A 15,831-nucleotide genomic window follows, 5' to 3' on the forward strand; every position below is an offset into this window, starting at 1 on the left:
TGGGGCGAATTCATAAGTCGCTTTTCATAATGATCGTGTTTTAACATTTTTAGCAAATTTGCAATTCTATTCAAACGTTTGTGCGTTAGAAAAGAGTGATTATTGGCTATAAACAAGTGACAACCTCGTGTTTATATTCTATCTTTATTGACAGAGTGGTCACTTGTTTATCCACATTTTATTAAAGCGCCATTATTTAATTTTGGCAGGGTTTCTTTTTGTCCAATAATTCTCCCACGAACATAGAGGGCCCTTGGTCGGTTATGAAAATATATCCCCGTCAACCCTTCTTTCTCTAGACCTTGCTACAGTTAACTTCGCCTTTCACGAAACGCGTTTGGTCATTCATAATAGCGAATTAATTGATTCTATACGTTTTTATTCTCACAAATCAATCGTTTTGACTTTTCCCTTCTCTCCGCGATTTTGTACCATGTTTTCCTTAGGTTATTGATCAGTTTGTGATTGCCATTGGGCCTATATATGGAACTTGATCCATACAATAATTTGATACACAACCTGCCACGAAGAATATGTTTTTAATCTAAGCAAGCTCCCCTTGGAAAAATTCTCAGGTTATTCATTTCCTCCTTTCATTTCACCCTGACGGTAGATTAAACGGAATTTGAAGCCGTCTTACTGAAATTCAATGGCCCCGTTCATGCTAAATGAGCGATAGCTAACGCGCGTTTTGTGTTTTGGTGTTGTCAAGGGCGCCCATTATTCGAACTCCAGCTTAATCAATGGTTGTGTTTGCATTGCTGTGGCCCGCTTGCTTATGTTAGGTCTACTGAAGGTTAGAGTTAGGTTTTGATAACTAGGACTCGCACATTCCAAAGAGTGGTTACAGTGCTGAGGAGACGTGTAGTCAGTGGACAGCAATATGTTTATCTAAATGTCTTCCACTGTCATCAAAGTTTAGGACAATGACAGCAACTGTTTTAACTAGGACACGTATAACCTTGAAGTCAACTATAATGTAAAAAGGTATAGTCTATTTTTTTAGACGGATATTTCATTAGCAACTCGAGGAAACTTCAAACAGATCGTGTTTCACGTAAATCTCACGATTTTAGAATACTGACATAAGAAAAGCAATATTAGACGCAGAGTTGGAGAACTATATTCTACGGAAACGAAACTGTGGAGGACGTCAATTTAAAAGCAATATACCCGAGCGGTTGTTTGACGTTGACAAATTTGCATAACATACCATCATAGAATCTTCGCCAGGCAACGCTTAGGAGCACGATAAGGTTAATATCACAGTCAGACCTCCGAATGGTAAAACTATTAGTTAATATTCGCCACCGTGAGAGTAACTTTTCATTTTAAATATGAGTGACAGCTCAAGTAACAGTAGTAACGACAGCGGCTTGGATCAGGGAAGTGCGTCTAACTCTAAGTCGCTGTCAGACGAACAAGATGGAGCTGAAGTCGTCTTGTCAGAGATGAATGACACCTTCAAAAAGTCTAAAAGGGACCTGTTGATGCGATTTTTACAAGATCAAGAAACTCTGAACAAACGCTTCCAGGAGTTTGCTTTGAATAGTGACAGTGAAGGCGATAAAGACAATGATGTGAATATCTCGTCAACAGACACCAATCTCTGTCCGAGGAGGTTGTATGAGCTTCGTCGTAGCACGGACATCCTTCCAGAAAGACCGCCGCAACACCTACATAGACGGTCGAAAACATCGATGGACAACCCTGATGACAAACAGGACGGCAGGGTGCGTACTGCACTGTCCACCGCCAATGTTAGACGCAGGAGATATCGTATGAAATCTGTTGAATTTGAAAATAATGGAACCATGGATACACAAACAACGGCGATCCAGTCAGCTGAAATTGCCGAAGAAACACCTCGCCAATCTGAAAAGAAGGTGCTTAGTAAAATCAGCATCCGCCCGAAATCCGCCATGGGCCCCAGAAGACAGCCGGTGGTGGTGCCCACCGCAGAACCCATCGCCCCCCGCGCCCCCTCCACCACGTTTAACAGGTCGGCAGAACTCCGTGCCAAGAACAGTAGCGAAGTTCGGTATTCACCAGACGGACGGGAAAGTCCCGAGATGGTGGCGCCAGCCCGACCGTCATCTCCCATAGAAAGAATCCCACCGACAAGAAAACTGACTTGGCAAGAAGGGAACTCTATAGAAGAAAGTGAAGCTGTTGAACCAAAGGAAATCACAAATCAGCTTCAATCTTTGTCACTCGATGGAGTTACCACCATCGGCTCTCTCCAGAGTACAAGCTCAGGCGATTCTGAGGCTTCTCTATATTCAAGTGACAATAATGTTTCTACGGGCAATATTATGTACCAGTCTCAAACTATCCCAACGGAATTCTCTCCTGTTGCCCCAGAGAGGGAGTCCCAGCACCCTCTCAGGGAACGAGTAATGCGGACGAGAACCGCAGAGGATTCCAACCTCCACCGCGTTATAAAGTGGACTCCACATCACCGCAAAACAGACAGAAGAGGTCATCCAGCAGTGAGGAGATACATCTCTCTGGACGACACACAGAGTGCTATAGGGGTCCGAACAGTCCCAGCGATGGACGATGTCATCATTGATCCAAACATATACACCAAGTTTGCTTCTGAACGCTTCTCTAATTCCAACGCGGGGGCAATGCGAAAATCCCAAGGACTCTCCGACTTGAGTGGACTTAGGGGGAGGGGTCGCCCCATTAAGGTGCTCAAGCTCCCCCCTCTTGAACACTCTAAAGTGATCAAGAAAAACGTTCCAGCAGCTACCTCTCTGATTGGAGGACCTACTGGGGCCAGTTTTGCAGAATCTCTCGTTGGTTAGGGCATGTGCTAGATTTTTATTTGAAAAAAAAAGCAAAAAACGTACACGATACAGTTGTGATATACCTTTAGAGTATAGATGAGCATTTTATGTACAGTAACTCTTGTAATGCCTTCAAGCGTACATGTATCTATATCTTAAGGTAGCGAACTACGTCATCACAGTTATTCTATTGATGTGCCTTAGCTTCACGTTTCACTCTTCAATCTGAAAATTTTCCTGCAAATATGATATATTTGCTTTTGTTTTGACAAAGTGTCAAAAGCATAGGCCAATGGGAAAACAATTAGTATTGTACCTTTAATGTTTACAAACGGTATTTGCTTTTATGTGATTTCATTGTTTAAAACTACTGCAACTGCCACTCCTAGGATCGACTTGCCAAAGGAATTTTAATGGTGCACTCTTTATCGATATAATAAGCTGTTTTTATATTATATTACGAAATTAATCCGTGTTAAATGTTCTCTTAAGTACTTTAACTATAAATTGAAATGCCTTTTCTTAGCACGAGTATTTATTTTGTAAAACCTGATAAGCTGCAAACGATTGACGCTACTCATAAATTACTGTACACATACTTTGCTATATTTGCCGAACAAGACAGAATAGAAACAAAATTGATCCTGGCTTGAATGAAGCAAAGGCTATATTGACAAGTGTTGTTTGTTCGGACCAGTTTTCATTTTCTGTTCCTTTTTGTCCTATATTTGCTTAAATCATCCTTTGTTAATTCATTGTGGTTACAATATGCAACATAAGTGAGCTGGGACAGATTTATCTCGGTAAGCTGCCACGGCAACGTACAGGAACATGAAACAACCGAAAAGAATTTCGGTCTGATATATTTTTTACAATCGTAATTTACATATTCGACAATCACTGACCCTGTTTAAACTTTTGAGTTAAGTTATTATTTCTCATATAAAAACTATCTACAGGTATATACATACTGTAAGACAATTTTGATAAGCCTGTGCTTCATGATAATCATTTCAAGTGAAGGAAATTTGTGACCGATTAGTAATGGAATGTAATTTGATAGCGTTGTAAACGTACTGTCTGTGATTTGTTCAATTTATTACTACGACAAGTGCCACAAGCACTGCCTTTTTCCTTATTTTTCTTTTTTTTTTTGTATGTATGGCGTACTTTGTCCTTTGTAAGGATCAACTATATAGTAAAGGAGCATTTTATCGGTGCTGTACATTTTATACATTGCAAACTGTATATTAAGAAAGAAAAATTAAAGTTCTTAAAGAAACAGATGGTCTTAATTATTTTTCCTTGTAAAATATCATTTAATAATATTTTGAAGAGGGGAGGGGCACTAGGGGGTACACGCGCACACGCACGCGCAGTGGCATTCTCTGTTGATTATCTTGAATGTACGATTTTTTACTTTTGTTATTTTAAAATACCATTTAAGCCGTGTATTTGACAAATAAGTTTTTGCTTTACTTGTTAAAGAAATAATATCTATTAAAAAAGGAATATTTTCATTAAACAGCCGACCCTATTTTTGACATTTTTCTCTTTTATCAATTAATTTCACAAAGGCTTTGGTGTATATGACTATGAGGAGAGATAAGTTGATGTCATTTACAAGTAATACTACTGAGACTTAAGACAGTGTTGAAGCCAAACCATTCTAAACGCATACAGCAGTTTGAGCGTGCACGCGCCCAAGGTACATTTAGTATCATTTACATATGTTATTATGTAGAGTTTCATAGACTCAGTGATGTATGAAATGCTTCTCTCAAAATTTACTTGAATAACTAAGTCGGCTACAATACGGCTTTTTCATTGTACTGGTTCGTATTTGTGCTGGGGTTGTTTTGGGAGAAAGAGCCAATACAGATCATAAGATTTACATCGCTAATAATGTGCTATCGCGACTTAATTAACTTCCACGCAAACAATCATGTGTGATTAAATATTAAATGATCGTTTTGAAGTAGACCCTCAAAGCTAGGCGCCGGCTAAGCAGTATTAACCACAGCTATGCATCGAATATTACCTGTTCTTCCAAAAGAATAAACATTATTGAAGTGATTTGCATATTTAATCACTCTCCGTTAATTAACTCAACGACTTCATTGAGTACAATACTGAGTACAGGTAGGTACGTGTTTGACTTAAAAGACGTCACTGGACCTAAATTTGGACGCAGAGCAGCTATTTTCCGAAATCTTACGTAGAAGCAGATCTATAGATTTTTCATTGCGATGCGCAAGAATAATAATTTTCTACCTCTCATTTTGTTTAAGTTCCATTAATTCCTAATGACTCTGGCGACTACTTTATTTCTATTAAACATTTGAATCGTGTATTTTTGTTCCGTCTATCGATTTTATACGTGTGAAAATGAGAGTTATTAATTTCATCCGATTACTTTACTGGTTTTCAGCTATTACCGGAGGCTATAACAATCGCTGATCTATTGACCGGTCCGACAGGTCTTTCACCCCGCCTAATAGCCACCGCCTCAACGGAGGCGATGAACAAAACAGGGACTTGGTTCTTTTTCTTCGATATTTCGTTGCCAACTGGCATTAGAAAGAGAGACCACTTGAACGCTGCAGGTCTTCCAGTAGATGTATATAGATATAGACACTTCTGTATGGGAACACGCAAACACTTTCTCTTTTATCTCTCTCTCACACAAATGCGTGCGCGGGGGGATGCACGCACACACGTGCTTGCGCGCGTGCACACACACACACACACACTACAGGTTAACATTTAAGATTCCCATTGTCGTCTGATAAGAATTGCAGCGACTGATCACATAGTGGTCAAGTTTACAACGCATGTTAATAAACAAGAAAACAATGGCCCTTGAGAGTATATCAATAACTGTTAGATAAAGAAATGGCATTGTTTCAAATGAAATTGATTTCATTCTGCCTGGAGTTATGTATTTAGAATTCGGGTGGATAAATGGGGTAAATAACCCGGGGGAAAAGTTCACATGAACGATCGCATGTTGTCACACAGATTACATTTCGTAGTCGAAAGCGGACACGCATTAGAAACATTCGACAACATGTTGTCTTGCGAAATACAAAAAAAAAAAATTAAGACATAAAGACATTTCAATTTCAATTAATAAGAAGGGAATGATGAATGCCAAACCGGATAGTTGCACCTTAACTTGTTTTTAACGAAAACTGTCGATATTTTTGATCAGGAAAACCCCGAGAGCCCTTTCAAGTGATCGATAATTTTCTCTTTTAGATTAAACTGCCTCAGAGCCTTTCTTTTAACATGAGGCTCTTAGCAAGGCGGATAACAGGTTTAATACGGATAAACATTTGCCCGATTCTGTCGGACTAGGAGGCAAGATGGTACTTTGATTTTTTTTAATCAGTCATTGCAAGGGAATTTTTCTGTGTTAAAAAACGGCTTCATATAGGCCCTATGTCTCCACCTCTCTCCAACGTTTCGGCTTAGTGTTTTCCTTCATTCGGTTTTTAAAACTATCAATTTACAACATTAGATATAATTTCCGGAAAAAATTATTCAACTTACAAGGGCGTCCCCGCTATTCTAGACTAGATTTTCGTCTGTAGGCTATTCAACACCGTCTATCATGCTTGGTAAGCATCATAAAATCAGCTTCTTTGATTGCTTAAAGTTGGTCCATTGCACTCTGCCATTCAAAATGGCAAAGATTCTATAAACGTAATGATCGCAAAGGTGAAGCTATTTTATGAAAATAATATCGACAATATTTGTTGAATAAAAATATGGTATAATTATGATATGTTATTGTCATCAGGTTTCTGAGGACATGTAAACACAGACATTATCCTAATTTCATGCGTAACCAGCCTGACCCGGGTTAAGCGGAATTGATCAGTCTTAGATGAACGGCAGAATGACAGCCTGTCAGCATGATCGATCTTGTCCGTCAACCGTGAAACTTGTATTTTAGATATCGATTTGCTGCCTGCGTCTTGTTTTATTTTGTGTGTTGTATAACGATAGTTTTTTTCTTACATAAGTCTAAAAACATTTCACTGTTTTTACATAAGTCCCAGTAAGATTTTTTTTTGCTTGTCAGATTGATTTTTATACGTCCTTGACAAGGACATGCTAACATAGCATTAAGGCAAATTTAAAAGTAAATCGACCATATGCTAGAAGTTAATAAATACTTTAAGTTTTAAATATTTTCAAACTCGCCTTTTCGCTATGTTTTTTTTTCGCTATGAAGATGACTAAATGGCAATCAACTACTAATGTTCTCGTTTTTTCAATTAATTCATTATGAAAACCCTTGTCATAAAAAGTTAAATAACCATAAATCTATTAATTAAGTAGCATTGGACACATCAACCCTGTGCGTCAGATCACTGACTATAACAGAACTCTATCAGCATACGCTCTTTAATGCTGATAATAAATGTCAGCGAAACTCAGAGTGATAACTATCTCGGTCTATTAGTATCATGTTACATTTTAAAGCATTATTTTAATGTGTTATGAGAAATTTTTATTTGACTTATTATAATTAATTGCAATTTGGGGTTTCCAGATGGTGTTCTCAATGTTTTAATCCAAGAACTTTCATTGCTTACATCAATGACGCTCGAGATAGTTTCCTCTTTCATTTTAAACCATCTGGTTTAGGTATGAGAGTTGCTAATACTTGAATTACTGTTTTGACACGTTGTTGCTTTTGTAGCGTCCAATTCAAATACAGACGTGGTAAAGCAAACAGACTTCAATCGTTAGAGAACTGACACTTGCACAATTAACCGCAATGATAAGAATAAGGAAAAAACGCTCATCATTTAATTATTATTTATCGTTAACTCGGAGGGTGCCAATAGCAATTGTTCTCCCTATGAAAAGCCTGATTGATTTACTAAGAAATCAACAGATGCTACGTGAAATCCGTATTGGCTAAAGTAGTGGACATCCAAATGCAGGATGCTAAATAAATAGAATAAATTCAACAAACTCACACATGACTTAAAAACGTGATATTTAATTGCTATGAATAATTAATTGGATTATTTTGAAGACAAATAAAAGTATAGCACATGTACTAATTGCAGTATTTAGCACCATTTTGAATTAGCGGTATAAAATCATTATCGTATACCGAACAAGTATGAATTTTTAATGATATTAAAATAGTGCCTGGGCAGGGCATGAAAGCTTGGTCAATGAAGTCATATGCCTGGAGGTAAAACTGGTCTCTGGACTATTATGATTTCTATTGTAGAAATTGTTTAACGTGTTTCAATCGTCCATCATTAATCTATCAGATTAATTCAATTTTTTGAAAATCCAATGCTGGCAGCTTGACTTCTCCACATTCTAGAACATGACCTTCCGTATTTTAGTGATTCAAGACTTCTGTTGTATATTTTCATGTCTATAGATCTTTCAAGTCATTATACTTCCTAAAGCTACTTTCTCTCGGGGTGGTTGTAACCTTAAAATCTTTTGATTATTTGCCAGAATTGTTACCACACATGCTACAAATAAAAGTGGCATATCAGTGATGTGACCCAAAGTCATTGCAACAATAGTGTCTTTGATTTTTTTGCCTTAAGGGTGTCATCACTATTTCATATAATATATCATGTTACCGTTAAAACTGACTACCCTTTTAACATCAGTATCTCATAAATATCCCATACACATCTAAAAGACAACTTTTTACACTGTGTGTCAGTATCGCAAATCACCAACGAACCCAATTGCCCCATGGTGGGGTGGGGGGTAAGTGTTGATGATTCAATAGACTGTAACCAAAGTGGTGTTTTTACAGTCGATCCTCCAACCAACCACGACTACAAATTATTGGAGACAGATGATGTGGAAGAATGTGGTAAATCACGTACATCTTGTGTGACGTTTCATAATTCTTGCACACAAACAATATAAGTTAATTCAATTAATTACCAAATAGAAATAAGCAATTAACGGTCTTTGATCATCCTTGTGCATCGTTGTAAGTCGTTTTGCCAAACTGAGAGGATCAATTAGGAGACCTCCTCTACTTATTTATATGACAAAAATTTCGACTGAGTCTCAAAATTGGACAGGCTAGAAATAAGACTGACATATACACTATAACAACATATAAAAGTCACATTTTATCGTTTATCTATAAAATTTGCTATGCAATTTAACTTAATCCATTCCTTAAATAACAAATACTGTACACAGTTTCTTAAATTTAAAGTTTAGCACATATACTGATATATTAATACCAAAATTATAGAGAAAAAACACAACTAAACGACTCATATTTGCTACATTGTTGAACCAAAATAATTACTTGACATACAATGTAAAAATACACTTAGATAATTCGACCTCTTTTGTTACTGTGGGTCTATGAAATCCACTGGGGATTCACAACAATCACCAGCCGAGTCACCGTCATCTTCATCAGAGTCCGTAGGACATGGAGGAGTGACACTTGGCGGGGGTGCTGAGGGCCTATCGGGAACATTCTGATGTTCCAGCGGCGGTAGATGGTGTGTGAGGGCTGTTGCTCGTCGAACGGGATCGGATCTTGTCCTAGTCAGCCCTTTCTTACCATTTCCGTTAAGATTGTTTTTATCCTTTAGAGATCGTGATCTTGAGAGTCTATTAGGCGAAATTGGTTCCAATGTCTGTGTTGATCGCGGGCTGACGTTTCCCAGTAACGGACTAGGTGTTCTTTTACGCACATTATTGTTTAAGTATAATTCCATCTCCTCGTCAATGTCATCATTGTTTGTAGGAAAAATTGCATGAGAACTGGGATGATTTGCCTCTGGATTCGTTTCTCCAATTCCCGGAAGAAGCGGCTTCTTTTTTAGCGCTAAGTCTGTCTTCTCCCGTGCCGGTAAACTTTGACAGTCTCTAACAAAACATAAGAATTGTTCCACGTCAGCCGTAGGCCGTTTCTGGCAAGCCTGACGGGCGTATTTGTCGTAGTTGTGTGGACCCTGTCCCGAAGACTTGACAGAGAGGGTGGGGGAAATGCTTTGGCTCATGCTGAATGTGAACTGTCCTTTCCGTGCGCTGTCCCTCCCTATGACCAAGGGGTCTGTCGGCGTGGACGCTTCGGTCGCTTGCTTTCGGGAGACCTGACCAGGAAGCACCATGGATGCGTTTCAATCTTGGTTCATATTTTCATAAGGAAAAATTACCTTTTCCTCGTCCTGTCACCAACGGGGATCTGCAACGATAATTGCCACATGGCTGTATTTATTGGGGACTCGAGTCGCATTGATCAATGTACATTAGAACGGATCGATTGAAGGCCTGGCGTGGATATTAGTTGAGGGGATTACTTCTTAAGGTCTCTATTTGCTCAAGAGAATTGTCAATATGCATGTCAACGTATATACGTAACGCACGGAACTTCCACAAACTGTTTTTCCTCACTGTTATGACAATATTCTAGTGGAGATGTTTGTTTTTGCGTCAACGAACCGTGTTAATTTTTTGCGGTGACAAAAGGAAAGGCTTGACTAACGTAAATGTACAGAAAAAACTGGTACTTTACGTTAGTCAAGTAATCAGATACATAACTGAGTTGCATTAATCATTCACGCGACTTGGGGAGATACTGTCGGATAAGAAGCAATCGCTCATTTTCTGATTAGTTCAAAATAGTATTCCCATACAGCGTTTTCACCTTTAAAGATACACTTTGAAGGGAAAAAAATTGGAGAGCATCACTTCGTAAAATTTATTCTAATTATTACTGAATACTTTTTTCTTTTAGATTAAGCCTCAATATCTACATACAATTAAATCAACGCTTTAAAAGATCACAAAAAAAAAAAAAAAAAAAAAAAAAAAAAAAAAAAAAAAAAAAAAAAAAACACACATTGTTGAAAATAAAAAAAATATCTTGTTTATTCCATAATATTTTTAGAAATTTTGTTCTTAGTCATTTGGGAAACGGCAAAACGATATCATTTAAAAATCGCACTACTGGTGTGGCATTTCAAATGCTTTTGACATCAAAATATTAATATTCACATCGCGAGCCAACTAAGTCGTCTTATCTTTGTTTTCAGGATATTTTGTTTGATAATCCATCTACATTACGCGTCAATACCTCCCATATCAGAGAAATGATACGGCAACCCACAAACATATTCCATTCGCAAACACAACTAGACTATTGTGTCGTGCATGAATTTAGTTATCCGTTTTAAAGCGAACAGCATAGGACAATACCCACTGGAATAGCTTGCTGTTGCGTGTATTCGACAAACAAAACTGGCTGCTCTGTGCAAATATTAAAAGTCCCAGTTATCTTGGAAATTTTGCAAATTTAGGTGATAAATGATTGATTTAGTCATGTTTGTAGGCTTATATGGATGCGTGCATATTTTTCAGTAGATAATTATGGATAGTATGCCTTTTTAAAGGTTTATCATTTCTTAAATAGGACTTTGAACGCTTCTGTAAAGAATAGACAAATATTGTCCGCTTACACATTTGGAAATCTAAAACAGACCTCCCCCTTTTTGTGACGAACGCTCTTATATCATGTAGATTGTTGAACTTAGTGCCATTCTGTTAATGTGGTCTGTGTTCGTGTTGGAGTACTGCCATGAAGAGATAATCACATTATATACAATACAGAAGCCGCAACAAAGAACAATTTTAACGGAAGCCAGATCATACTTTTTGCCTACATTGTGCGTGTGCGTAATACAGCCATATGGTGGACCTCCTCGTCATATCATGGGGATATGGTCAACACAGGAAGCGTTTTGTTAAAGCTTAAAACAAGCTGTGTAAGTAGAAACATGCCTACGTCTCCTGTGTGAAGTAGTACTGATCTTAAACCAGAGGCCTCGTTATATAGACGAATGTCATTGTTATAGTGTATATCTAGAGCTTATTTCGATAGTTTTGGACAACAAAGATTAATTCTGTTTGTTTTGCCTGTTTTCAACGCCGTAGTCTACCTTTTGCTCTCATCAAATAAAAATTTGTCCTTTCATGAGTCAGGAGCGAAAAGGAAGCTAGAACTCGAAACATACAGTTTTGGAGCTAGGGAAGAAATGGAAACAAACACGACACAGAAAAATATCAAATTGCGAAGAGCTAGAAAGTTCAAATAATAAAATTGATTGGAGCTTTTTACGTTGTTACCGCCAACATACAAAAGCTTTATCTCTACATCCGGGCGCGCACTTTTGCACCAATCTCTAGGGAGCACTTAACGATCAGCTTAACTGTGCCTTATAGTTAAAAACGGTAAAACACTCTAAAATCCATAAAGCACCGCTATTCAATGACATTTTCAATGTGACGTCTTTTCCTGTTTTGATTGATTTTAGTAACCCGTTTCATAACTTCAAAAAAAAAAAAAAAAAAAAAAAAGGCAATTCGCCAGTATTACAAAACTTGCAAACGAATTTTTTCTTGCACAGAACCTTACAGGAAATTTAACAGATAGCGTGGCATTTGACGTTTTTCAATATCTCACAGTGCGAAACAAACAAAGATAAATAATAAAGAATACTCATTCTCTATTTTTCCAATATATTTTGAGATTAGTAACCTGTTCACTTGGGATGAAAATAAATCAGGCTTGTCTTTATAGAAAATGATATAATTAAAACTATACATTCATCTAGTCTTACCTTTCAGCCAACCGAACGTTTCTAGGCAGAGCGCTTGCTTTTGAAATGCAAAGAGGGCGGCCAGGAATATTGTATATAGGTTTTAGTGTACTAATGTTTGGCATAGACACACTTTCCTGATGACTAAATTCCACTGAGTCTTTAACGTTGCTACATAAGTGGAGTGGACAGTCCAGTATCCTCCACCACCCGCACTGGTCATAAGGAATATCCATTCATTACTGAAATCTTTTGTGTTTTTCCTGTCTTTTTCTAGAGTTTCGGATGCAATATTCTGTATGCAGTGGTGACTGCATTATTCTAAAAATTGACAAATCAGATTGTCACATTGCAGATTCTACTCGTAGTGTACAAGGAAAGCGCACCTCTTTGAAATCTTAACGTTGTGTTTAGTGGCTCAAATTAACTGTAAACGCAAATATTATCCCTAGTAAATAAGCAACCACGACACTATTGAGGTAGAATTGCCACAGTATACGTTCTTTGTCTTCGTTGTTTTTCAAAGCTAAATATGGTGACAGGAAAACAAACTTAAAATATATCCCAATGAAAATAGACATGGTTAAAAGTGCATATTGCTTTTATGGAATTTAATTATCCCAAAAAATGAAATCCAAGGACTATTTCCTGTGCAGTTATTAATCAATCGCAAACTATTCTCAGTGCAAACATTTTTCAAGTTTGGAATGTTTTGAAATGGCGGCTCTGGAAACCCCATTAACACCTTTAGATATATTGCCTTCAGTGATTAGGGATTCCGTTTTATGTGATCCCTTTTTTCTTGACAAAAGCTCCATTTACCATGTAGCAGATTGAAACTCATTAATCAGAATAATGGCTTAAATGTTTTTCTTGTGACTCGATGACTTTGAATGATTCGTATGCTCTGTTACCTTGGTAACTAGCAATAACAGTATATCAATGAACCCAGGTTTGACAGAAGCATAATTTTAAAACATGATCGATGTGCACATCCAATGACACGAATGATGTGCAAGTATCATGTTAAATCGCGGAGTTTTCAAACAAATCCGTTGTTATGGCAACGCTCGTTAATGTTATAAAAACAAGTATGCTACATTGCCTCTGATAACAATAAGTCGATCACGGTGCGTGACTGTCAAATTTCGTAAATGACTTACAGGCTGCGGAAATACTAATATTTTCATCAAACATTTTACACGTAATACCATGCATTTCAAAGACTCATTCCTACCTTCGTGGCGGCCATTACGATTATATGTTTACCTTGGAATCAATAAACGTTACTTGTACGATACTTACAGGAAACAGTGATGTAAGATACAAAGAAAACGTTGCTGCTATCATTGCAATGTTTTGTTTGCTCAGTACATTGCAAGCGCAAGTACATTAATACGATTTTACTTGACGCGTCGAACTTATCGCACTATCTTTTATAGGTATAATCTTATCGAAGATGTGTTTGGTTTGTTGTAAAGGTGAAACTTTTCCCACGTTCGGTATCTGATCATGTGCCCATGTGATTGGAACAATGCATTCGTACTTTACGTGTAAGTAATAGAAGTTACATGTAAAATCATACATTATTATTATTATTATTACAAAATTCCGTTAAGGATGTGTTAACAAAAGTGAAACCGACAAAACCTTACAGAAGCCATTTGAATTGTAAAAAATTCGGCTTGAGATACGTTACATATCTGGTATCCTATACCCATGAGACCCATTTATCTCTTCACATTTTTTCTCCTTTCGGTATGAGACGACGAAAAGTAATTAAAACATATGGTCATAACTAAGTAGCCATGATCTTGGAAAATTCTATCGATCCTAGTGCATAAAAGAGACAACGGGCCTTTCTGGCAGGAATTTTAGGTGTTAAAAAAAGCAACAGTAGGCTTACTGTCGATAACAGTGAAAAACATACCAAAAACATACCAAAAACATGTTATATTTTTCCTTTAAGGCAAAAGGTTACCTTTTAAGGAAGAAAGTGATGCATATTCGTTAATGTTTAACACTGACAAACGCTTCTTTCCTGTTAAGGAGCAGTTCCAAATCCCTTCCCTCAATAACTCATCGTGCAAATGCCATATGATGATAGAGATTCAATTAACGTGACATTTATGAAAAAATTCACTTACCTAATTAGTGCTGGGACGTAGTGGCATTAACTTCTTGGCCAGGAAAGATATATTAACATACATACACGCACACAATACAGGGCCAATGATTAGCGTTGTACAGCAATACGCAACGAGCAAGACGTGAGCGATTGTTGCCGGGTAGCGTGTGGCCGTGCTTATAGCACAAGGTCAACTGGGTTGTGGATTCAGCTTTGTAGCGCAGATTTCCCAATGATAACGCTTAACAAATGGAAATTCAATGTCGCCTTCAAATAAAATAGTTGGATAAAGAAAACAATTCGATATCCCTCTCTCAAGCTAATAGCCTAACAAAGGTACTATTTGGACAAAATAAGGTGACACTCTTTAAACCCTCTACAGGTGCAGCTTGCATAAATAAATAACGGTAAATTTGTTTCAAGTATGCAGTTTCTCGTGTTGACGCAAGTTTTATTTAACCACCCATTAACATTTTCTCTTTGTAATTAAAGCAACATTTATGTAACCATTGACTCAGAATGAAATTACGCATTCCTACGAAAGCCTAAAGGTTTTATAGCGTGCATCATATGTACTTCATCAACACGTGTAGGCCTACCTTCCTGGGGATGCTGACATCTACAACCTCGATACCCCCATGTGTTAGTACAAAGCTTTTATATTCACAAATATGCATTTGACGTAAATACTTTTAAAAATGACTGGTAAAGTTAGGCCCACGTCAATTTGTAGACCTGTTGTCATTAGACAAAGTTTGGTTGCAATAAGAATTTATTTTGATATATGAAGCCCTTTTATTCTGAAATAAAAAGGTAATATTGATATTATCATTTAAGGATTTAAACAGTCCAAATATTGTAATATAAGTCGTTCTTTTTCTTAATGTCTGTAGAAATATCATAAATTTACTTTGAAAGTCGATGAACTGACAGAGCGCATGGCAGGTGTAGAAATGAAGCACAAAAATACAGTTCAAACGCATTAGTATTAATTTTCATGAGTCTCGTGATCATGCTTCGCCACAATGTTAAAAATAACTAAAAAAAACTGTGCTGTAAATCCTTCTTCCTTTAGGTTAATATACATTCGTCCAATTCACAACAATTAACCTCAAACAGATGCTCGATGCTCTTATGATGACGTTTGTAAAACAACTAGCAATCAGTAAAATGCGTTAGGTGTGCCGTGCCATCCACTTAAAGTTGCTCTAGCACAGTTGACTGTACCACAATTTCTGTTGCGAAATTTTTATATCATTTATTATGGCTAACGACTTTT

The 15,831-nt window shown here is 37.2% G+C and overlaps 2 protein-coding genes across 3 annotated transcripts; one reads left to right on the forward strand and one right to left on the reverse strand.

The window, feature by feature from the left end:
* The first annotated feature begins 719 nt into the window (after positions 1-719).
* On the forward strand, positions 720-4,079 carry LOC106163286 (uncharacterized). The gene has a single exon (XM_013540830.2). The coding sequence runs from the start codon at positions 1,338-1,340 to the stop codon at positions 2,811-2,813; it is 1,476 nt and encodes a 491-aa protein (XP_013396284.2). The 5' UTR covers positions 720-1,337; the 3' UTR covers positions 2,814-4,079.
* A 3,716-nt stretch (positions 4,080-7,795) lies between these two features.
* Positions 7,796-14,817, reverse strand: LOC106163287 (uncharacterized). Of its 2 annotated transcripts, none has more exons than XM_013540831.2 (2): positions 14,572-14,817; positions 7,796-10,011 (listed from the first exon to the last, which is right to left on the reverse strand). In XM_013540831.2, the coding sequence occupies exon 2, from the start codon at positions 9,935-9,937 to the stop codon at positions 9,167-9,169; it is 771 nt and encodes a 256-aa protein (XP_013396285.2). In that variant the 5' UTR covers positions 9,938-10,011; positions 14,572-14,817; the 3' UTR covers positions 7,796-9,166. The 2 variants fall into 2 exon arrangements, with proteins under 2 accessions (XP_013396285.2, XP_013396286.2); XM_013540832.2 differs by lacking the exon at positions 14,572-14,817 and adding an exon at positions 12,446-12,810.
* Between the last annotated feature and the right edge of the window lie 1,014 nt (positions 14,818-15,831).

Source organism: Lingula anatina, chromosome 2 (genome assembly GCF_051362555.1).
Source record: "Lingula anatina isolate TDL-2025a chromosome 2, LinAna3.0, whole genome shotgun sequence".
NCBI classification, from domain to species: domain Eukaryota; kingdom Metazoa; phylum Brachiopoda; class Lingulata; order Lingulida; family Lingulidae; genus Lingula; species Lingula anatina.